Raw genomic sequence first — 24570 nt, forward strand, 5'->3', positions numbered from 1 at the left:
CTCTAGAGTCTGCAATTCAGTACATTCAGCAACAAGAAGAAGCTATAGGAAGGGACATAATAATGCTGCAAAGATGGTGAGATTTGGCAGCGAAGAAACGGCACTCATCAGGAAAACAGACTATAATAAAAAATTTTTAAAATCCTCACAGAACTGTTGTAAAGTGTTTCATATGGCACTCGTAACGTTTGACAGTCATTCTGTAACTGTAAGTTCATTTTTTCAATTCCTTTTTTCTACTGTTTTGTTGTACTCGTAGAACATGATTACGATGTAAGATCATAATTTGTATTATTTATAACATATGTATGTACAATGTATTATATTCCAAGACACAATGTAGCTTAACGTTTAAGAAGCTTTTTCTTGACTCCTCCCTATTATCCAACATTTTCGCTTATCCGACATTGTGCTGGCCCCTTTATGTCGGATAAGCGAGACTATACTGTACATGTTAAATGTACAATATCTTATAGAATGGTAACACGATATGTATGAAGAAAATAATTATGTAGTAATCTTCAGAGGCTGTAAGTGTTGAATTGTTTTAATTTACTTTATTTACTCTAATATTTTTCTTCAAAACTTTTCCCTTGAATATGGAATGCATTGAATTATGAGTATTTGATTGGCCCGTCCCTAGTTATTTAGTTATTTCTTGATGTCTGATGAGTGCGCGTGTGTGGGACAGGAGCCGGATGAGATGATCACTGGTGAGCGCAAGCCGCGCATCGACCTGTTCCGGACGTGCGTGGCGGCGGTTCCCCGCTTGATCCCCGACGGCATGAGCCGGGTGGAGCTTGTGGATCTTCTGGCCCGCCTCACCGTCCACATGGACGAGGAGCTCCGGGGACTGGCCTACCAGAGCCTTCAGACGCTCGTCATGGACTTCCCCGACTGGCGGCAGGACGTCGTGTGCGGTGAGCCGGGTTCAGTGGGCTGACATTTATTATCTATTTTCAATGACTCGACTGGTTTTATTCTCCGTAAAGTCATTTACCATTACGTGGGGGATTTGTACCTTTAGTATTTTCTGCTCTTAAAAATCTTCAGAATCTTTGAAGTTTTAATTTTCCAATACTGAAGTGGAAGAATGTTAGTCTCTGATTAGATTTGATTCACCAAAGTTTTGCTTGCTTCCCATTAGCATTTGTGTGTGTGTGTGTTTCCGTAATTCAGTTTTCACCGTCTCGTAAGCATAAATTGTTATTGCATTAATGTTGTGTTATAATTTTACGAACAATGTGATGCTTGACATGTTGGATGTTTCCGGATAGGGTTGGCATCGCGAGGAGGGAGTACATTTGTGTGAGGTTCCGACGTGTACAGGGTTCACGCAGTTCCTGGCGAAGGACGTGCAGGACACGTTCCCCCAGCTGGTTGAGAATGGGCTGCGCATGCTGCTGCAGCTGCTCACGAGCTGGAAGAACGCCCTGTCCCCCTCCCTGCCCCTGGCCCGTGTCTCCAAGGACACCTGCGGCCTGGGCGACGGAGCGCGGGCACCGGCCAGAGATGTCGTCGGTGCCAAGAAGATGGAACATTCCATGGTACTGAAACAAGGATGCTGGTGTATACTTAAACTCTCTTACACTTTTAAATCTTAAAACCTTATGGGCAGATTTACAGAAAATCGTTAAATCAAGTCTTGGAAAAATATTTTTCATAGTTTAACACACTATTTGAAAACATTTAGCTGATTTAAAAAAAAAAATGGCCAATTTTTACTTTTACTTTATTATTCTCATTTTGTGGGATTTGATTCTTAAATTCCAATTTTCTTTCCATCCGGTTCTATTCTCTTTAAATTAATGCATTTCAAATTCCTTCCAATTTGTATACTCAGATACACAAGCCGGTTTTTAACATAAAAAAAAATGTAATAAAAAATAATGTTTATTAATTTGCAATTATTATAAGTAATAGACTCTGTATATAGATAAGGCAGTAGTTTCACTAAGTACTTGAGAGACCCAAAAATAAAATTAACTTGTATAAGCCTGTCCTATTTCTGTTGTACAGTTCAACTAAAATCTTTGTAATTTATTTGAAAATATATTTAATAATGTAATTAAAAATAATGTAAGTTATCATACCTAAAATTGTCATAATTAATACTGTGAAAAATATGCACTTTATTGCTTTAATCTGAAATAGATTTAACAACACTAAGAATAATGAAATTTTATTGTAATGATACTTGTAGTTAAAATAAAATGTTGTTTTAATAATTTAACTGGATATACACACATTATGTCCCTTCCCGACGCTCCTGACTGATGAGTCAGTGAACATACCGCAGGAACTAGTATGATGCAATGCAACATAACCGAGTTCAGTGAGACCTAGAACTAGCTGGAGTGTCTTAGAATATTCTCTAGTGTTTCGAGCATGATTGCCAGAACAGTCCGCCAATCAGGCTGCCCGAAACTCAGATATCAGGAGTCCCGACCCGAGGTGGAACGACGTACGGCGGCGTCAGAAGTCGCCCAAAGCCCAGTCTAGTGTTGCAGATGAGGGCACCAGAAGACTGGTTGGCACAGCAAGGAAACAAAGCAGACTACACTGGTGACAGGTGTTGACAAACTTGCCCTGAGAGAACAGGTTTTAGTCCTCCATCCATGAGTTGATACTAGGTAGGCGAGTAATGTGACCATCAGCGAGTAGCATCTGGATTCGACACTAGAGCTGCCAGTGACATCACCACTTGAGCGCAGTTCAAATCTAACTTTCCGACCTGCCACACACTGAACGGGTAGTTGTAAGCCCGAGGAGAGACATCGAGAGGGATACCCGAACAAGTGGAGAGCCCGTCCACATCGCAGGATGAGATCTCGTTACCATCTACCAGTGATTGCTGTCCCAAGCATTAAGTCTGCTGGAAGGGTCATCCCTGAGCCACATCCGAGCTCGCCCGAAATCACTACTCGTTGGGTTTCATGCCGCAGAGCTGGGGAGATGATGGACTAGCCAGGTAGAACTGGTGCCAGTTCCTGGGAGTATGTCAGCACATTCGCTGGGACACGTGATGGTATAGAAGGTGAGTACCCTAGCTGGATTCAGCTGCACTAATCGGCGGCGAGTAGTCATCTTGAGAGTCGAGTCTTACCATTCATTCGTTTGCTTTAGTTTTGATACCCCAGATAGTAATGTAAGTTCATTTGCTAAACTCTCAATGGAGAAAGACAATGATGTGCTTTTAAGCAGTTTGAGAATGTCCCTCGTAGTGTGTAATTGTAAGACGATTCAATACGCCAAGAGACATTCGCTTTGTTAACTTAAATTGTATAATTTTGCTAACCCTGGAAAATGGTCTAATGAAGATCATTGTTCATAAAGATGAAACTTTATTTCTTGTGATTAGTGCAGGTCAACTTTGTTCTCAGGGTCATTCACTCTGAAGTACCAATGCTTCCGAAACCCTGACATAAATTTGCGCTTAAGTTGCAGCAAGGTTAATATGTCAGTCTGTGTTCATTTACAATTGTGTAATAAATGGATTGTAAAGACCCACTGTTGCTGCTGACTTCCAACCCCTCCGTGTTCCTTAAAGTTTGTTGTTATAACTTTATAACAATAACACTTCAGTTTGATAAAAAAAATTTTCTTTGATTATGAAAGACATCTTTATTTATATACTTACTAAATTTTGTTTCTTTAAATTTTGTACAATAATTTAACTGTTTTCATTATAGCTAGAGGCGTATTTTACGTGACAAGTTTTGGTGGGAAGTTACTTTCTCTTGTATCTCAATTTTATTGCAGGACTATACATGTCCATTTGCTAAAAGTTTTAACAAACTATTTTCAAAGATATCATGGAGATGTTAAACACTAATTTATTCTCCAGTAAAAGCCTTTTAAGAAAATTTTGCATCAGATAATTTCCTATATAGTATGTTGAAAAAAATTTGGCACTTCCCTGCTAATACATACAATTTTCCTCTGTGTATAAGTCTAAATTTCTAAGTACCATGAAAAACTTTTTAATAGGTATTTACGTATCTGTGATTGTCACACATGGTTCTCTGGAGCAGCGCAGCATTGTTGTGCTGCAGAAGGCGGAGCCCGTCGGCAGCGTGTTCCACATGGTGGAGGCACTGGCGCTGGTGATGCTGTGCAACTACCGGGCCAGCTTGCGCCGACTGTCCGTGCACGTGCTGCGCGAGGCCAAGACGCTGCTCCGGGCGCTGGGGCGCGCGGACGACGACGACGGCGGCCGGCCGGTCGTGGACGTCGTGGACGGCTGCTGCCCCCAGGTGCTGGAGGGGTGCCTGGGCCTGCTGCCGCCCGCCGAGAAGGCTGCTGCCCTCTCCGCCTCCGTCGTCGACCTGCAGTGGATCGTGGACCGCAACCCCTGCATCTGGACGGGTGAGCTCTAGGCTTCTGCAATTTATTTTTTTTTGTAGGTCAATCGAATTTCAAAGATATCAATTTATGCATGAATATAAAATATTTTTCGAATTTTTAAATCATAGTGTAACATTTTTACATAAATTTCAAAGGAGTTCAAGAAAAATTGATGCAAAATTAAGAAAAGGCTTAACTTGAAAAATGGCAATCAAATTTTTAAATCCAAGTACTGTAGGCGTTTTTAAGTTGCGCTGCAAAAATTTTTTTGTGTAATTTGTGTTTGTTCTAGACAGCATATTTTAATCTGCCAAGCAAAAAAATAATTGAATAACCATTTAAGTGCTATAAACTATATATTTTTGGCACAAAGAAGAAAAAATATATTTTTTTTTTATTAAATTCTGGTGGGTAGGTGTTGTAACATTGCAGAATTCCTGCCCCCTACTACCAATAACACTTTGGCTAAGAATGTTTTATATAAATGTTTTGTATAAATATTTTATAATTATTTTTATTAATGTTTATTTTATTATGCATAGGTATTGCAAGTATTTCGTTTGTGTTTTGATAGTGAATATTATTAATTTGGGTTATAATTTGTATAAAGCTGAATGTAGTGTTTTATTGCTATTTGTTTACTTCATCAATTACAGTTAACAGGTGTATGAATTACTTTTTGTCAAAATTTTAAGGCAGATTCTGGGTATTAAGACTGTATGGAACATTCGAGAACATTCTAGAAGGTTTTAAAAGAAAGTAAGACACAGGTATGACACACTGTCGCCAGCAAGTTATTTTTCACGTCTCAAGTTAGTGCGTTGTTGGAAAAACCCAGCACTTGGACGCATGACTGCACAGAAATAAATTGGAACTTTCGCTGGGCGCCGTCTCGCCAGCCAATCAGAGCGAGCCTTGAGGTGGAGTGACGTGTCTTTCCAGACTTTTAGAGAGAAACATTCTGTGTTTTGATTGGTTGGTTGGCCCACGGGGTTGCCTCCCTTTGTTTTTGCTTTGTAAGGTTGAGGTAGCTACGTGGTGCAGTGGTTAGTTGTTGCTCGATTGTCGCGACGTGCAGCCGCGGCAGCTCGCTAAAAAAATGAAATTAAAGATGTAACTTACAAACTTAATTTTTTCAAGTGTTTCAAATGTAATTTGTTTTTGTTTTGGGTTGTGTTGCCGAGCCAACCTTGTAATGTAACAGGGCCAGTGGTTTGACTCCAATTACTGACTACTAATTTTTAATCCATCAGTTTCAGCCTCTCAACTATGTGATGACAAGTTTTTTTTTTGTGAGTTGTGGTAATTATATATATATGTGTTGGGAACTCAGATTGTTTTCCCATTTGTTCCCAAGCACATTCTGCAGAGCATTGATGCTAGCAATGTTGGTGTGTGACGTTACAGGCATCCAGGATGAGAACAGCTCAAAGAGCTCGTCGTCTCTGAACCTGAACGGTGCTGACCCGTGGAGTACTTGCCTGTTTGGATTTTTGGAACGAGGCCGTGTGCTCACTCTGTGTCCTTCAGCTGTTGTTCACTCGTGGCCCATTGTGTACACTAGAGTCAATGCCTTGTTCGCTGTTGTTGATCCCACGTAAGTGTTACTGTAATAAAGCAATTTATTTTCCATGTGTTAACCATGAAAAATTATTCGTATTCTCTATTATTGTTACGTTCAACAAAATCTAATTTGGAATGTAAACTACTGTTAGTAGTACTAGTTGTTGAAAGTGTATTGCTTGTTTGTAATTTTAATACTGCTTTTTCAGTTTTTTTTGTAAAATAATCAATATTTAACAAAATATAATATAATGGTCTATAATTTTGCAATTTTTTGACATGAATGTGAAGACAATCGCCATTGATGCAAAATCTTACCTTTGAATTTGTGTTCAAGGATGTAAATGTCATTGCTTTAGTGATGGCGTCATGATTGTGTTTGTTGGGTGCTCCAGGCCTGTCAACGACAACCGAGCATCACTCCTGCGCGGCTCGACGACTGTTAAAAAGCCTGCGACTGAGCGTGACATGTATATGCACACTTGGAAGAACTACGTTACGTTTGCATTCCGCGTGGTGCCGCCGGTTCCAAGCCCCATCGTGAGATGTGCATCTCCTGACCTCAGCCTCAGGTTAGTGCTCGTAGCTTTCTGGTTTGGTTAGCGGGGAGATGCACTAGTGAACTAATAAATCCCAGACTATTAAATAATTTTTTATTTAGTAAACAACAAATGTTACAAATATATAGGGGTCTCTGAGTTTTCAAATAATATTCTATATTCGTGAATATTTTGATATTCAAGTTGACCTTTTAAATCAAATAATGGTTTTGATCATTTGTTACAATAGGTAATGATGTAGCTAGGCCTGTCCGAATTATCGAATTTTCGTACACGAATAATAAACTATTTGTATTCTATCGACTTGGAGTACTAACACTTTGAAATAACGAATACTCGTTTGATTGCGAATACTTGACATAGTATACCTTGTGAGTTTGTCATATACCATTATTCATGAGTGAGATTAAGTCATTTGTGTGATACTAATATCCTTTTTTGATGTTTGCTGGTACTTCATAATCAAAAACATGACCAATATGCGATGTTTTAAACATGCAACAAGATTATAAAGTTTTTTTGGCTAAACAGTCATGGAAAAAATCACAAACAATTGGAAACATGTAATATCTCTTATTTCAGACTTGAAAACAAATTATTATTGGTATTATTTTCATTACATGCACCAGAAGTAGGAAAAATAAATAAAAGTTAACAACCATTAACTTCACCACTACAAAAAACGGACACTCCATTGAGCTGGGAATTAAAAGAAGAATTTGTCATAGTTTCAGCGGCATATAAATCGATAGTCACAATCTATCTAATATCTTGTAATACAGAAGCAGCTTACTTGCAGTATACAGACGTTGCGACTCAAAAGTATATAAATAACTTAAATAATGGCTTAAGTTGCGAGATGAAATTAGCAAAAAATGTGTTTAAAACACCGCTGAACTAAAATACCATTTACCTGGCTGCCGTTAACACCGAAAACTCGTGAATAACTAGGATTTAAGTGTGTAAATATGAACTCTTTCAAATACTAATTTGGGAATACAAAATTAAAAAAAAAAAAGTCACATATTTTGTAAAATAGATTGCAATGGATTTCACTGTATTTTGCGGTTCGTGAAAATTTTCTGGATCAATATATAGATTAGCAGGTTGTGGAAAATAAGGTGAATAGGAATTGAAATGAAAGATTTTTTAATAGGTTAAGTCAGGTTAGCTGCATAATTTAAAAAAAATTATTTCATAATTTAAATATTTGTACAGACATTTTCCAAATAATTATTTTAGCTGACTTAACCAACCTTTCACTTAAGTATTATTTGTCTAATTTTCCGAAGTTGTTACATGATGTAAAAAAAAAATTTAGTGGAATTATTCTCATTCTTACTATTCAAATTTGATATTCGTATTCGTGAATAATTGAATATTTGTATTTGATTCGAACCAAAAAACTGATACTCGCCCAGGCCTAGATATGGCAAGTAGGACTCATAACAATAATGTTAATGAAGCTGAGAAAATTCATAAAAACAATTGGGATTGGTTTTCTGCTGATAGTACATAATTCTATAAGCAATAAATAAATTGTGATATTTATTAAACATAATTTAAAAAGCTCCAGTTTTATGAATAATAATCAGTTGGACCACTAAAACATGTTTCAAACTTAAAATTTAATGGTTTAAAAATGTACATTTCCGTGTTTTTTTTTTTTTTTAATTTTCTTGCATTTTACATCACACTTACAGTTTGATGTAGGTTTTTCTGTTTTAAAATTGACTGTATTTTGAATGATTGTGTTAATTTTTGAACTCCTGTGAAATTTGAAAAGAAAATTCTCAATGCAATGTTTAAATGTGATTACAAAAATATTAAACTTATGTGAATAATTAGATAGTCTATTCAAAATTTGATTTAGATTATAAAAACAGGATTCGCAGAAGCCTACAATTGTAGTAAAATACACCTAAGGAACAAATTTAACTAAACATTTTTATAAAGCAGGTAAAATATCTTGCAGGCTGCCAGTGCTGGAATGAGTGTGAGGGGTAAGCAGGATGGAATGGAAAGTAGGGGAGGGAATAGGCCTAAGTTTGGCGTGGCTGGGGAGGTTCAAAAATATAGGTACTTGGAAGCATCAATATAGTGATCATGTAGTGCTTGTTGACTCACGTTTCATTAAATTAACCAAAATGAAGCCCTTTTCATCCCAAAAAATGGTAGCCATGATTTTTCGACTCGAGTACGGAGATTGCGTAAACATTTTCCAGAGATTACTAAGTGCCTGTGCTTAGGCTACACACATGGCATAATCTGGTAGAGCATTGCGAAAAGTGCTTGGAACTGAAAGGTGACTATATGAAAATGTAATGTAGATATGTAGTAAACTAAACCTTTCAATAAAACCTTTTTTTAATGAGGTTATTATTTTTAATGACCATACAGTACTTACTTTCTGGACACGCCTCTTATTGGGCTCTGCCAGTATGTTTCAAGTAGTGCATTTCCATCACACTATGGAGCACATCTTGCTAGATGTTTTGACCTGTATATATGCTGTCATTGTAATTACTTGACGGTTCAACTATTTTTATGTTTTAAAAAATAGTGAATTTCTTCCTTATACTAAAAAAAATATTGGAATAGTTTGTGGGTAAAAACTTAAGATATAGTTTCTGATTAACTTTTTTTCATTTGTTTCTTTATTTTGGTTATTTTTACTGAAACATTTTTGTGTCAAGAAGATTCATATCAATTTATTCTTTTTGAATTTTTTAATGTCATAAATGCAAGTCACATATATCTCATTTACTCGCTGGCATTAAAAACTAATGTACATTTAAAACGAGTTGTGGTTTCCTCACAACAAAAATTTGAGATAAGATATTTTTGTTATTTTTAATGATTTTTTTTACTGATATAAATTTTATTTTCATTCTTTTTACTCTTAGTTGACATTGTTCTTTATTTAATAACTTCTCTGCAGTAAAAATTAATACAAGTAAAAAAAGTATAACAATTTAGACTAATATTTAAATACTAAATTATATAAAAATATATTTTATTTTAAGGAAGAACTTCTTATTTAGTTAGTTTTTTTTTTATAGTTGATCAATATGTCTGTCATTTTGTTGTTACTGCTTTTCTTATGATGATTTTACTACCAAAGATTCACTTTTGGAACAGAAAACTGAACAAAATTTTTTTTTTGTGGAAGTGTAATTTTGTGTTGCCAACTAAATGACTGTATATGCGTTACAAAGTGTTTCATTTCCTTTCACAAAACGTTTTCAGGTTATTTTCATTTTATTATACCAAAATGAAACAAAATAAATAATTTATTAAAATATTGTGAAGGAAGTTAATAGGTTTTATTTTATAACATTCAGCTTCATACTTTCAAATCATTCAGTAACTTTTGTTCATTCTACTTAAATATGATGGGTAAGTCTGTGGTTTTGTCACAGTCCTACTTTGTATTTGAAGTGATGCATACCTATGTTGTTCAATTACACACTAAAACATATTTTTTATTGAATTGTGTACATGCTTGTAAAACTTAGGAATATAGGTAAGTGCTTAGAAAAGCGAGGTGAATTGTTGTTACTGACACGTCTCTAGTGTTAAGTTAAAGAAATAGATGCAGGTACAGTATGTAAAATTCTCCCTCATAATAGCTTTGGTACACATTTTATTTTCCTACTTAAGAGTTCTGTGCTGTGTTGTGTGCTTTTTTTTTGTTTGTATGTTTATGCTTGGGTTTGTGTGTTTGGTGTTTCTGTGTTGTTTTGTTTGGTGTTTGTCTGTTGATACTTTACACATAAGGAAAAACAGAATTGTTTTGCTTTTCTGTACAAAGTAATGATAATTTTGAGCAAATATTTTAACTATAGTGCATTCCAGCTAGTATATATTACCATTTTGTAAATGAAAATCAATGTAATTTGTAGTAACAACTTCACTTTAATGCCTTCTTGCCTGAAAGAACATACTAATTTATATGTATATGGAAACAGTGACATTCTTTAATTATTATCTAACTTTGTTGCGATGTCAGTGCCAGTATCAAACGGTGATAAACATCTGTTATAACAGCCGCAAATATTATTTGGCAATTTTTTGAAAGACTTTAAAGTAAAACTTCTTCACATCCGGTAGGGTAAGTAGAGCGATGACATCATCGCAGGGTAATGGTAGTCAGTCTGGGTAATGGAGGTAACTAGTATTGCTCAGTGGTATGAGTGTCCAAAAGATTTTTGGGGGGGGGAGGGGGAGAACAGCAAATAAATTAGAGATCAAGACAATTCACAAAACTTTTGTTAGGTTTTTCAGGGCCGTGTGTTTAGTGGGAACATTCATTGTTTTATTATTTAATTTCACAGTTAAATTGAATTATGTATTTCATGTTAAGTGTAATGTTTTACAGCCAGTCACAGATGGCAGTGGATTATAACTACAATGAATAAAGCTTTAATGTAGTTAGCAAATAAAAATGTAGCGTAGTTCGCATAATGTGTGCAAAATAAATTCACACAGATTACAGATCATTTGGTGATTTTTGGACATTTAAGTTGAAAGACTAATTCAACATGGTTGTTAGTTATTTGTTATACCTAGACTTGAGTTCATACATTTTATTCTCCCGATATAAAAAGATTTGTTGAATGCATATGAATCAAAATATGTTTTCCAGTTTAGGTAACTAGCCTACACATTAGTAGGTTAATTTGCATAGAAATCTCCCAAATTATTTGGTTTTGCTTTTGCATTTTCACTGCATTTCTATTTTAAATACGCATTCTAAACAAAAAAACAAACAATGCTTGTATACACACACACACACACACACACACACACACACATATATATATATATATATATATATATATATATATATATATATATATATATATATATATATATATATATATATATATATATATATATATATATATATAGTATATTTTTTAAATTTACTATGTACTTAAAATTTCTTTTTGATTAAAATGTAATAAAAAATATGCCAATATCTCTACAAAAAGAAAGTAGAGGTGCATACTTAACATTGTTCGTGAATCTGCGTTTTCAAGATTTTGAAACATTCATAGTGTGGCTGTCGCTTCAAAAAGGAAACTAATTGTAGTAGATAAAATAGTTCCCTCTACAAAATATAACAAAGCTTGGCTAAAAGATGTTTGCTATGATAGTTGTTTTTTTAATGGATTATGTACTACAGGCACAGAATTGAACATAGGTGTTTTTTATTTAAAATCCTTGTATTTAAGTAGAAACCTTTTTTGAATTTTATAACTGGCAAAGTCTTTTTGATTTCAGAACCATATTACACTTGAGTGACTATTTACATTATGAACTAAGTATATGATTGTTCCTGCGCGTAGCTTTCTGGAACTTAAATAGTTACAAAGATATGCTAGCAAGGGGATATCAATTTTTGTAATGCCTGACGGGATGTTCAGTCTGCTAAAACAAACATGGGTAAAATGGCTAATTGAGCCACCATGTTACTTACTAGTATGTTTTTAGATATTTAGATAAACAATAGGAAATTTATGTATCAAGTCTAGCTATCATGACCCATTATTTCATTCTTAGAACCCACTGAAGGAATGGAAAGTTGGAAACCATGGAAAAAAAAACTCTATTTTCAAGGTGTAATTACATGTGTTTTAAATAGTTGGGTACCCTACAAATTTCCTGTACCTCTATCGTGAAGTTTCACTACTACCATGTGTAGCGGCCACACGTGTTTATTTTTTTTAGTGGGTTTCATCCTGAATCATACTAGATCATTACTATTATATTATATTTTCAAGAAATTGGTTTTCTCTAAATGGTTATAAAAATATAAGAAGCTGTTCAGAAATTAAAATGTTATATAATATTTTGTTTTAACCTAATATGATGTATTAATATATTTTATGCATATCATGTCACCGTGTATCCTGTTGACATTTTTAATAAACCTTTGCTGCCTTTTTTTGTGCTACGTGACTTTCTTATATTTCGTGGCTGAGCACCAAAGTAAGTTAGCGAGTTGGAAAAGATAAGGCACGTACAATACTAAAGCTCTTGGTTTTCCATTTTGTTGCATCAGCTGCAATTTTTTGTGGAAAATTTTGTAGCTTAGACAACTTTAAATGCTAACAATTGTGGTGTTAGTGAACTGAAAGAAATTTTCTGTTCCATTTTAGCAGAGGTAGGTTATATATCCATGTTGGACAATTTTTTCTTCAATATTTTAGTGAAGCTGTCAGGTAAATTGTTAATGGTATTGATTGCAAGTTGTTTTTTTAATCACTTCTTAACGAGAAAGTGTCCTGTGGATTTAGGCTGGTGCTTTAGAATGATCGCAAAAATAATTTTACACTGTGATTTACTTGAAGTTAACATGTATGTAATTTTTACTTTTTTAACATTTACTCAGGTATTCAGTGTGGCTTGCTAGCACTATTCAGGAAGTAAGTGGTGAAATATTTCTTGAAGATAAGTCAGTGCAGAAGATTTCTCATTGAACTTAATGTTCAGTTATAAACGTGAAACAAATTTTTTTTTGTTTGATGTTTAACAATAATGATGGATATGTTTTGCTGTAGTAATTTTTGCTGATGTTCATTTTACATAGAGTGCAATAATTTTTGTGCACTGGTAAAGGCATTTGGTGTATGTAATTTGAGGGTACAATAAAAAATAGTATTCTATTATTAAAATCACATTCAGTACGGTACATACTGTTTGTGACTATCTTAATCTTCTCCAGTGTGCTGAAGTCTAAAATTGCTTACATTACTTAATCTAAAAATCTTTTGGTGAATATGGGTATTTATTAAATTTGAGAATTTTTTATAAAATGGCATTGTGCTTTATTGGTGTTGGGCTCGTGAAAATAAATCATCGCTTAAGAAGTGTTAGGTTCTCCGTATTACATTGTGTTTCGGGTGATAGGCAGTATGTTTTGTTGGTTTTGTTTGTTGCTGCTGCAATGTTGAATCTTGCAAGGTGGTTGATTTGTGATAGAAACAGATTCCTCGTCCTCGCTTCAATGTGCATTTCTTCGCAGCAATACCCCTGTTGCTAGCTTCAGGCTGCTTTTATATTGAATTTCTATAGTTTGTTTGTTCTTTTAATTTTGAAGCGGGCAAGAAATTGAGCCGCTGAAATCTGGGATGCTGAGTCGGTCCGTCGAGAATCTGGTGCAGCAGTCTCAGACGCTCGGTCGTATGGCTACGGCGCAGTATAGGAACAGACACAAGCGCAGCAGGTGAGGTCGTGTGCGTGTTTGCGTGTTCGTTGCTTCGGTTGCTGGACACTTGTCGGCAGCAGGCTGCTTCCTTCAGCACTTCTGTGTCACCAGTATCATTACTTTTCGGGAATGCTTTGCAGGCACTGAAGCACCATGGCTTGGCAGTCCCACTATTGTTCAAGATAATATTTAGTGCATAATGTTTTTTTATGTCACTATTTTATGGTATACATTTTTTGTCATGTGTAATACAGGTGTTATTCACAAATTCATAATTCTTTGATTGTTACATAATGGCAAGTTGTGTTAAGTCTGACAAGCAGCTTTTGCATATTTGTTGGTTGGCAAAACGTATGGTCATTTGAAAAAAATATGGTCTTTTCTTTTTCTGAAGGAACTTGAAGACTTCCTATATTATGAAAAAACAGCAGCACTACTAGTAGACAGCAAAGTTTTTTTTTTAAATTTTAAATAATCAATGTTTTACTTTGCAACCCAATAATTGCATAATGACTTCAAAATTGTACGATATTAATATTTGATCAGTGTGTTTAGATGTCTTTCTGATCACCTTACAACTTTTTTGATTTTTTAATGCTGAGAAAGTATTTTGAGAAAGGTTCATAGAGAGGAATTACTAGCTTTTCTGCTTTTGTTTTGGCTATCTTCAGGCCATAGTGGGTTGTTGGTTTACTCCGTATGACAACAGACAGTGTCTCTTGTCTACTTATGGTTAGGAGTTGGGATGATATTAGATGATTGGTAGTCAAAGTAAGTCCCCCCCCCCCCTCCTCCTGCCATATTTACAAGTGGTATAACCATGAAGAATGCAGGGCGGGACTTTTTATGTATCAGTGTTGATAAAATTGGATTTGATACTACCCTTGCAGTCAAAGCCAGAAGGTGAAACTAGCTGGCCTCGTAATTTGTCGTACAAGGCTAGTAGGCTACTATATTCAAGGTGTGACTGCTTTCCCCCACTCTCCTTTTCCCTTCATTCTTGGAGGTGAGTGAAATTAACTTCAATGTGGTGCGCAATATGCTTCATGCCATATGCGTTAATAGGATAAAAGGAAGACGCATCAAAATGAATGAGCTTTCAAAGTTTACACACTGGAGTGTAGGATTTCAGAAGAAAAATTATTGGGGCTGATTAATTAATCTGACTTATTAATATTTAAAATATATTATTAATATTATTAATATTTAAAATATGAAAATGTTGAGAATTTTTAACATCTTTTTGGGAGTGTCATAATTCGGTGTATAACTGTTTTGAAAGAAAGAAAGAAAGCTCACCATTCCAATCTTATGAAGAGGGATTTTGCATTGGATAGAGAACATTTTACTAAAACCTGTAGCTAAACTCTTTCTGGTGGCATTAGTAATATTTTGATAAATAAAATTTTTTGGAGAGCTTTAGCACTTAAGGTGTTTCCAATGCAATATTAAAATGCAGCTGTCTTTGTGAAATATGCTGGTGATGCAATATTTATTTCAACACATTAGGTGTAGTTTCATGTAATTTTTTTTCTACATATATTGTGTTGAAATTGGGTGACATTATTAAATTGACAGTTTTCACAAAGATCATTGCGATCATTAACTCAGGGTTAATATTTTATTCAGCCTGTACTTCAAAATTTTTTAACCTTATACCTGTGATAAACAATTTAAGTAGTTTGCTTATCTTTATGCAGTGTCACTCATAATTATGTTAAATGTTTAAGGAGTCCGCCTTGTCATGGGTGTATTTGTGCTAGTGAGACATGATGATAAGTACTACATTCACTGGTGTTTCTAGAACGGTATCTTTCTAAGTGCATGGCTCTGAACTGGTGTGCATAGGGGCAATTATGAAATTTGCGTGGTGACCATAAAATTATATGAGGGAGAAATGAAGATAAAGGTGTAACACAAAGCCCTTGATTGCTTTCAAGAATCTGAACTGGGAGTTTCATGGCTTAAAATAATTTTGAAAACATGTGTTTTAGCCCTTTTAATTTTTCTAAAAATACAAATTAAAAATGAAAAAAAGAAGTAGGCCTACTGCTCATACATCATCAGCACATTCTTAAATTCTTATCGTAGACAGATACAACTTTAATAACTTGAACAGTTTTCAAATTGCATGGTCATTTCTGAAGCTCTGTACACCACATGTATGCCCGAGTTGGCGGGGCCCTTGTGTAGTTTGGGTTGTCCGTGTCATCGTGTGGTGTGTCAGTCGCACAGCTGTTGACAGAAAATGCACAAGAAGATGTAGTTCTGTCTATAGATGAGGGTTTGGACGGACTACATGTGCCTGGTCAACTGTTCTCGCCAGCTCCTCGCCAGACAGCCTGTCGGCGGAGCGTACTGACAACAAGTCCCCCGGCAGCAGCGTCACGCCCTCCGGACTGTACAAGCTGGTGGTGCCCCTGCTTCGCTGCGAGACGGCCGACGTCAGAGACTCTGCGGTGAACGCCCTGGGGAAAGTCAATGCAGAAGCACTCAAGTGGGTGTCTAGTCTTTCTCTGGCTTTAAATTCTAACCATTATTTGGAATGCTTGTATTATGGAAGTGGATATGAAAGGATAAGCCTTATTAGTATTTTCTGTTTCATGACACATTTAGAGTTAATTATAACCTGAAATTTAATTACTTAATCAGTACATACTCTATTTTCAGTTACAAATGGAACAAATATTCTAAAAAAATTTAGTAGACAGATATGCAAGATTAAAAAAAAAAGTTTAGTTGTTGTTAGTTTTAGTCATAGTTTATGGTTATAATTTGACAGTGCCAAGAGTAAAAAAAAAAAAAAAACAGATTACTCTTTCATCATTTGATTTCTCAAAAAAAAATTCCTTTTGGGGGATATGGTTGTAAATTATTTTTCTTCTAATATTATGTGGCTTTGCTCGTGATTTTAAATCAATTCATAATACTATAGATACTTTCTTTTAAAAAATTCATACATAAAATAAGTACTTATTTAATTGTTTTTAGAAACTTAAAGGCAAATTTATATTACAATCCTAGCATGATTTGAGAACATGAAATTGTGTGGTACACAGGAATGAACCATTTGTATATAGTTTTTGTTGTAAAAATCTAAATTTGTAGTATGTATAACATTTGTAAATGATTAATAATTTAATTTTTTTAAAAACCCCGGAAAACTTGGTTTTCTAGGGTTTTGGGGAAACCAATTTTATTTTAATTCAAGAATGATACTGAAGATTTTTATGACGAACACTACATACAAATGGTTTGTTCAAAACTGTATAAAGACAATATCATGACCTCACTTTGTACAAAGTTCTTAAAAACTATTAAATATTTATTTAAAATATATAAAAGTGTTTATAGCCAACTTACATTAGTTATATTATTAATTAATTAATTAAAATTCATTAGCAAAAACATGAAATATAAAAGCAAAATAATTTATGATACTGCCTCCTTTAATGAACATAGACCAGGTAATATTTTAAATATTTCATTCTTTCCATTTTGTTTGTTATGCTTTATATTTCATAAATATTAAATAGCTGTATTATTAACCTTAAAGCCTTTATTTTGTTCAAAGTTTCGAAGTGCAGTTAAATTAAATACCTTTATGTTATAGTTTAAGGTAGATTGACTGCAGTCATTTGGCTAATTATTTACATGACAAATCATTAACATCATTCCCAGTTTTTTTTATTTTTTATTTAATGTATTAATTAAAATGCTCCAGCGTTTGAAGCTATGAGAAAATATGATTATTTCATGTGTATGATTGCAGTCGAAATAAAAAAAATTTTACTTCATATATATAATTTTTTTTTTTTCATTCAGGATTTCAAAGCTTTTGTTTTTCAACTTGTAAACAGGGATTGGTTTAGGTTCAGTAGTGGATATGTGGACTGTGTTGCAGAGACTTGATGGAGGAACTGCTTGTGTACGTACGTGAAGCAATAGACAGAAAACAGGAGAACATGAGACGACGTAGACGAAGAGATGCTCTGCGACTGCAGCTGGTGCGGGTGTTTGAGCTTCTGGCAGAGTACGGAACTTTGGGCATCAGGTAAACGTAACATTAGGTTTGACCTATGTTCAAAATGCAGAAATTTTTGATGGTTTAAAACTTTTCACCGTGTTATGATATTTTACAAATGTGTGCTTTTTAGCTCGTTATTTGAGTAAATTTATTAATTTATTTTGATTTAACTTTTCAGTAAATTTGATGAAAAATTTACATTGAAAATCACACTATTATTATATTTATTTATGAAAACTACTTGAGTTAGTCATACATACTGCAATGGTTTTTGTGAATTTACAATGATGATGCAGCATGTTATGTTTCTTGACTTACTGGAGAAAAATGGTCAAAAAATATTTTCTTTGTTTCTTCTTTAAATTTTCTGTATCAGATCTTGGTGTAGGTGATAACTGGAAAACCAGGAAATAGGTTGAGAATTTGGTCTTCTGGATTGATTGTCATCGTGTGATCGGAAGGTTAAAGATTATATTTATAATGGTATAGTGGGTGCTACTGTTTCGCAGAGAAATGATTGCAGTAATGGATCTGGGATGTCGGCATAATGCGGGAGGGTGTGTTGTTTTCCAGCTCGTGCGTCGTGGACAGAGACACCCAGTCGCTGCATCCGACGTTCGTGGAGTACATGGACGGTGCGAGGCAGTACCTCGAGAGTGAGGCGGACAAGGACTCTCCCGTGGTGCGGGACATCAAGCTTCACTTCTGCAACTTCATACGCAAGATGGTCAAGAGCTTCTCCTGTGAGTTGTGAGCAGTGATTGCCCGCAGCACATTTTCTCCACAGGACCTTCCCATTCTGATTTCGGTTTACCTTCGATCATTCCTTTACTGTTTCGTAGCTCATTGCCGATTCCTTCTCCAAAATCATTATTTCATGTGATATAGTCTCTTATGAAAATAAAATGTCATTGTTTACTGAGCGAAGCGAGGTCCCCGTAACACTATGTTGGTATGTGGCTATCCAACGATAACTTTCAAAACGTTTATTGGATTTTCATAAAATTTGGTAGGTAGGCCATTGGAGGGTTTTTTGATATATTTAACAAATACGTAAGTAGCTTTCAAAATAAATTGAATTACTTTAATTTAAGGCTTGGAATCAAAAGGGGATAGTGTTAATAGAGATCAAGGGCACTGCATGCCTCAAAGTAAACTAATGAAAATGTATTTGATGCGTTAATTTTTTAAACATTTTGCACAATTATGTGTTTCGTATTACTTTGTCAATAGTTTGTGCATTGCATTTTAAATCTTAGTTACTAGGTTGGTATTATTTTACTTCAATCTGTTTCCTTGGTTTTTTAATTTGTTTCTTTTTATCCATAAAATAAATATTCAAGTATGAATAGCAACGTATCTACATTTATAGGTTTTCTGGGAATTTTTTCAGATTTAATTTGTAAATATTATTTAATAGGTTACTAGTATTTTACTTTAAAATATTTTGTTGGTTTATGATAATTTGTAAGTAGGTACTAATTATGTTCAGTTCTTCCCTATACAAAAAAAAAAGAAGATTATGAGGTCTCTGTCTATTTTCCGCGAAGCCTATTATTTTCTTAAGCTGGGTAATTTCATTATTTTCCTTTTAAAGAAAGTATTGAATTTTTTACTTAGTAATGTGATTTTAGAAGTGTTGGTTAATATTTACTTTTACCTAAAACCTCAATTTTGGCCTAAATCAACAATTTAGAGCTATGATTCACGTGAATCTTCGATTCTACAGTCCAGCAAAGTGTTGGTATTTGTCAATTATTAAACTGCACAGTAGGTTTTTGTTATGAGAAATGTCAGTATTAAATATAACTCGGTGGTGCCAAGTTTGTTGTTTTGAATCTAAATTATATTTAAAAGATTGTAGGTTTGGAATTATTAGTAATCGTTTGAGGTTATTTTTGTTAAAGAATCCAAATGAAAGGTTTTATTCTATACATTTTTTAAAGTATTATTTTGTGTTATGTAATTTATGTAAAAAATAAATAGTGAGTAGTACACAATTTGTTTTTACATATATTTGTTTCTATTTGAAAACAAATTTAAAAGTGTTTAAAATGAAATTCAACTTTAAATGATGTTTTATTAGAAAGGCATAGAGTTCAATAGCTTGATAAATTAATTACCTTAAAAAACTGTCAGCAAAAATCCACCCTTTTTTGAAGAATCCTTTTTTTTATGCTATGAATCTTTTTGAAGGTTTTGTTAGGTAGGCTATGTCATGTTGTTGAGTAGAGTAATATCATTAAACTTTAACCAAATAAAAAAAAATTTAAACTACCAGATATTTAATTGAAATTGTTCATTTAGACATGTTAAAAATTGTTTTATCTAAATAGTAAAATGGTTCAATCCTACGTATCCATTGTTCGTTTTTTTATTTGGGACAGATAATCTAATATTTTTATCAGACAAATTTTTAACTACAGTGAATAATTTTTGGATGTGTTTAAAATTATATAGTTTTGCCTTACATTTTAGAACATGTTAAAAATTATTTTTCCATATTAAATTGTAACTTTATAATTGACTATACCATATTTAGTTTAAAAAAAAAAAAAAACAAAAAAAAAACACAAATAATTGTTTTAAATTCTTGATAAACCTTTTTTCCAGTTATAAAATGTCAATTAATAGTCTTTTTACATTATTCAAGTGTTTGAAAATAAAGTACGGTAAAGGTCTTGTAAATATCAGCTCAAGCTATCTAGATATTTACTTTAGCTTGTGTTAAGCATCAATGTTATTTGTATGCATATATGGATATATTTTCCCCGTTCACAGTGGAAACGTGCCGCACGCTACTGAAGCGTGATCTGCGTCGCAACCTGTTCAACCTGTTCGCGCAGTGGAGCGGGCCCTTCCACCGCCCCTTCGACAGTCTCCCCGCCCCACAGGACGCAGAGGAGCGCCCTTGTTCGGAGCTCCAGCTGTCCGCCCTGCAGGCCATGACTGCTCTCCTGTGCTGTGGGCCGTGCTTCGACCCGCAAGGCCTCTCCGAAGACGGTGTGTTCTACCCCTGGCTCGACCTGCTGCTCGCGTCACAGGACGACAAGGTAGGGAGTCGTCTCTCGCCCTCCTGCCCGGGATTCCTGGCAGGGTGCTCTCGTTTACTCAATTCTCATCTCATTACACATTGGCATCCCTCCTCACTCTGATGTCGATGAAATGTTGAGCACCTTTTCTTTCTCGCTCTCTCTTTTCATTTGAGCATGAATTGAGAGCATGTAATTGTGTATTATACAGTTCTGAATCATCCATAATTATCCATTTGTGTTAAGCCGTTGTTGTAAAACTCTTATTTTAAATGTATTGTTACGAATGTGGGAGGCAAGGCTGTGACGTGTGTCAGGTGCCTGGCGGCCTCGTACGGCCACTGACGTCATGCGTGCATTCCTTCGGGGATTAGGGCGCTCCAGCCTCGCCACCCTCTGCCCCCTGCCCCCGCACTCTCCTTCCTTGGCGTTGTCATCTGTCCCTTAGAGTGGCATGAATAACGCGCTACTGATCTGGATGCTTGGAGCGCCAGGTCGGCCCGGGATGACGCGACACGTCACAACCACTCCAGTCCGTTCCAGAAAGATGGCCAACTGGTTTAAAAAGTTGACGCCATTCTCGGCGGGAGTTCCAACAGGCGAGTTGAGTGAAGTGCGAGTTCGGTGAGCGGCGCAGACACGGAGCGACGGGACCGTGCGTGTATGACCGAGTGGCGCGAGAATGTGTGAGTTTGGACAGGTGCATGGCTAGCTCCGGTGAGGAATGTCAATTGTGGACTGGAAGGAGACAGAGTGATTTATGAAAAGACATTGTGTGGTGATTTAATTAGTAATGTAAATATTAGTATAACAAAAAAACTGTATAAAATTAATTGGGCTATACTTACAAACCCATTTTCCCCCACTCATAACAATATAATTTTTAAAAATAATAAAATTTGTGCTTTACAAAAACCCTAAAAATTCTGGTTTCTAGGCTTTTAGAATACAATTTTTTTTTATCAATATCTGAATATTAACGTATAAAGAAAGTTAAAAATCATGAGAAAATTAATGAAATTATTGAAGCTTAATAATTTAGGGCTCTTTACCCACGGTCAGTGTGCATTTGTTTTACTGTGTGCCGTATTGCTGTTAAGGTAAAGAATATTTGACAATCTCCCTTACTTTTTGCCATCAAAGTTCTAAATCACCATTAGTATTAATATAAATTTTATCTTCCAAAAGTTGTAGAATTGGGGGGCAAAGCCATCCTGTGTGTCACTCTAAATTTGGGCTTGTTATCTGTGGTTTTCATATACGTAGGTATGTTTTTGTTTGTGGTATGGTATGTGACTTAACTTTCATTATAGAGATGCAAAAGATCTTAAGGTTTCCGTCTCATAGCAAATATTCCTGTCTGAAAATGTTACAGTTTACATTATTCATACCTCTTTGTAGTATCACTTAAATGAAATTTTTTTTTCTCTTTTAGTATATTCTGACAAAAAGTGCAGTACTGAAACATTTTACCTAGTACTACCTAAACTATTAAATAAATAACAATATTCAAACTTTAGAAAATTTAGAAAGCTTTATTTTAAACAAAATGATTCCATTCCGCTCATGGAAATTGTGTGAAAATTGGAAATAGTATGAGATTTTGTATATTTTGAACAGTAGTTTTCACGTAAAAAGTAATACAAATCTGTAATTTTCGTTCTGATTTCCTTGAATGATAAGGCACCTGAGAGTTGTAAACCCACCACTTACTAACTTTCACCCCTTCTGCATATATACATGGGTTCCCTCCTCCCTCACCATCTGAATAGACCAGGTCCATTCCCAGAAAAACAGGATCTCCCACTGAGGGATTACTATGGCTGACTACAGAGAACATGCCGCATTAGCAAGCGGCCACCGTACATGTATGTACGGAGATAAATTTGCAACTTTCTTTTTTAATCTTGGCTAGACCCTGTAGTAAAAACAAATGTACTTCAACGTGAAATTAAATTTGACAGGCTAAAATATAATTTCAAGGAAAGAAAGAGCTATGAGATGACTTTACAAATACAGGGAATTTAATGTCAAAAATAAACTTGCAGTAGGTCTGATCCGTAAAACTATCACTTTCATGTCTCCTTAGTTATTAAAGATATTGGATGAAAAGTGTAATATTTTTATAAAAATAACGTATTGCTGTCATTTTTTGTTCTTGAATCCCATATATACATATATATATCATATATGTAAATAGACAAATAATTTTTTCTCTTACTCGCTTTGTGTTTATGTATTACATACCCCTATTTTTAACCCTCCATCCTGTTACTTAGTGGTAACAATTATTACAAGTGATTGAATTATTTACTCAATTAGCAATTGTTTAACTAGGTGAATTTCTTATTTGTAAAAGCCTGCAAGGAACTGTGCTTAGTGATATGGCATTGTCATATGAAAAACTTTTGGATGTATGAACGGATTATTACTGTGTTATATTTCCAGCAGGTAATCAAATATTATTTATGTTTCAAAATCTGTGCATGCCATTTCCTGAGTGTAATCAATTGTAGCAGGGAATTTACAAATTCAACTTCTGGATTTCATAAATGCATAAATGCATTTCTGAAATGGATGTGTATTAGTAATTCTAGTGTGTAAGCTTTGAGTTTCTTAAATTAAAAAAAAAAAATTATGCATCAGGTGAATAAATGTAAGATATTCTAGCGAAAACCAGTACATACGAGGGGTATCCAAAAAAACCCGGATTTTTGTCATAAAAAATTTATTACTTTTTTTACAAAATTCTTGTCACCTGCAAAGTACTCTCCATTAAATGTGATGTGCTTGTCAGGTCTCACTTTTTTAAGCACCTCTGGAAATCTTCAACTTTGATATCCTCCAGTGCACTTTGTGAAGCTATTTTTATTGCCTCCACATCATCAAAATGCTTCCCTTTTAGATTTTTCTTCATTCTCGGGAACAGATAAAAGTTGCATGGGGCTAGGTTTGTCAAATACGGAGGGTGGGAAACGACAGCCCACCCCTGAGAGGCCAAATAGCGGTTTTCTCGTAAGGCCGTGTGTGCAGAGGCATTGTCATGATGAAGGAACTAGTCGCCTGACCGCCAAAGTTCTGGATGTTTCCTCCGCACAGCCTCTTGCAAACGTTTTAAAACTTCCAAGTAAAAGTGCTGGTTAGCAGTCTGGCCAGGGGGACCAAATTCCCGGTGCACAATCAACGGACATCAGAAAAGACAATGATCATCGTCTTAACAATTGACCTCATTTGTCTTGATTTTTTTGGTCCACTAGCCTGACGCTTGCTTAGTTTCTGGGTCATACACATAACACCAACTCTCAACACCTGTAATGACTTTGGTCAAAAAGTTTGGATCACTTTCAATCTCTTTTTTCAAGTCCTGGCTCAAATTCAATGAAATATTTTTTGGATCCAGTTTGGGAAGGCAAGGAAATATTTAGCGGTAATACGTATAATTTGCAAATCCTTGGTCAAAATCCGCTGGCACAAGCTCAAACTTACTCCTGTCTCTTCTGAAATTTCATCGATTATGAAACAACAATGCTGTCTGGGCAGCTGATTAGTCATGATGCCATAATTGTATAGAACCTACTGGCAGTCAGGATTATTACAGCTAATTATTATTTTGTATTTATATTTCTCATAAAAAACTTGAAGTACATAGATGTAGGTAATTTTTCTTTTTGAATTGATGGTTAAACTTTGTTTTTTTAAAATCTATGTGAAAAATTTGTTTCAAGTTTTATGGAAGGATGTATTTATGGAAAATGACAGTTAAGACATCACAAAACATTGTAAAAATCATCCAGTATTTAGGGTGGGGGTAAAAGTGACTGCTTC

General features: G+C 34.8%; 1 protein-coding gene across 1 annotated transcript in view; it reads left to right on the forward strand.

The window, feature by feature from the left end:
• The window catches only part of LOC134536067 (protein furry), a 737387-nt gene that overhangs the window by 36981 nt on the left and 675836 nt on the right, over positions 1 to 24570 (forward strand). Inside the window, exons 12-21 of the mRNA XM_063375635.1 lie at positions 692 to 920; positions 1330 to 1547; positions 4056 to 4368; positions 5755 to 5944; positions 6306 to 6482; positions 13579 to 13704; positions 16013 to 16183; positions 17591 to 17740; positions 18287 to 18456; positions 20495 to 20766. Of these exons, the coding sequence (XP_063231705.1) occupies positions 692 to 920; positions 1330 to 1547; positions 4056 to 4368; positions 5755 to 5944; positions 6306 to 6482; positions 13579 to 13704; positions 16013 to 16183; positions 17591 to 17740; positions 18287 to 18456; positions 20495 to 20766 (2016 nt within the window). The remainder of the gene's footprint in view (positions 1 to 691; positions 921 to 1329; positions 1548 to 4055; positions 4369 to 5754; positions 5945 to 6305; positions 6483 to 13578; positions 13705 to 16012; positions 16184 to 17590; positions 17741 to 18286; positions 18457 to 20494; positions 20767 to 24570) is intronic.

Source organism: Bacillus rossius, chromosome 1 (assembly GCF_032445375.1).
Source record: "Bacillus rossius redtenbacheri isolate Brsri chromosome 1, Brsri_v3, whole genome shotgun sequence".
Classification (NCBI taxonomy): Eukaryota; Metazoa; Arthropoda; class Insecta; order Phasmatodea; family Bacillidae; genus Bacillus; species Bacillus rossius.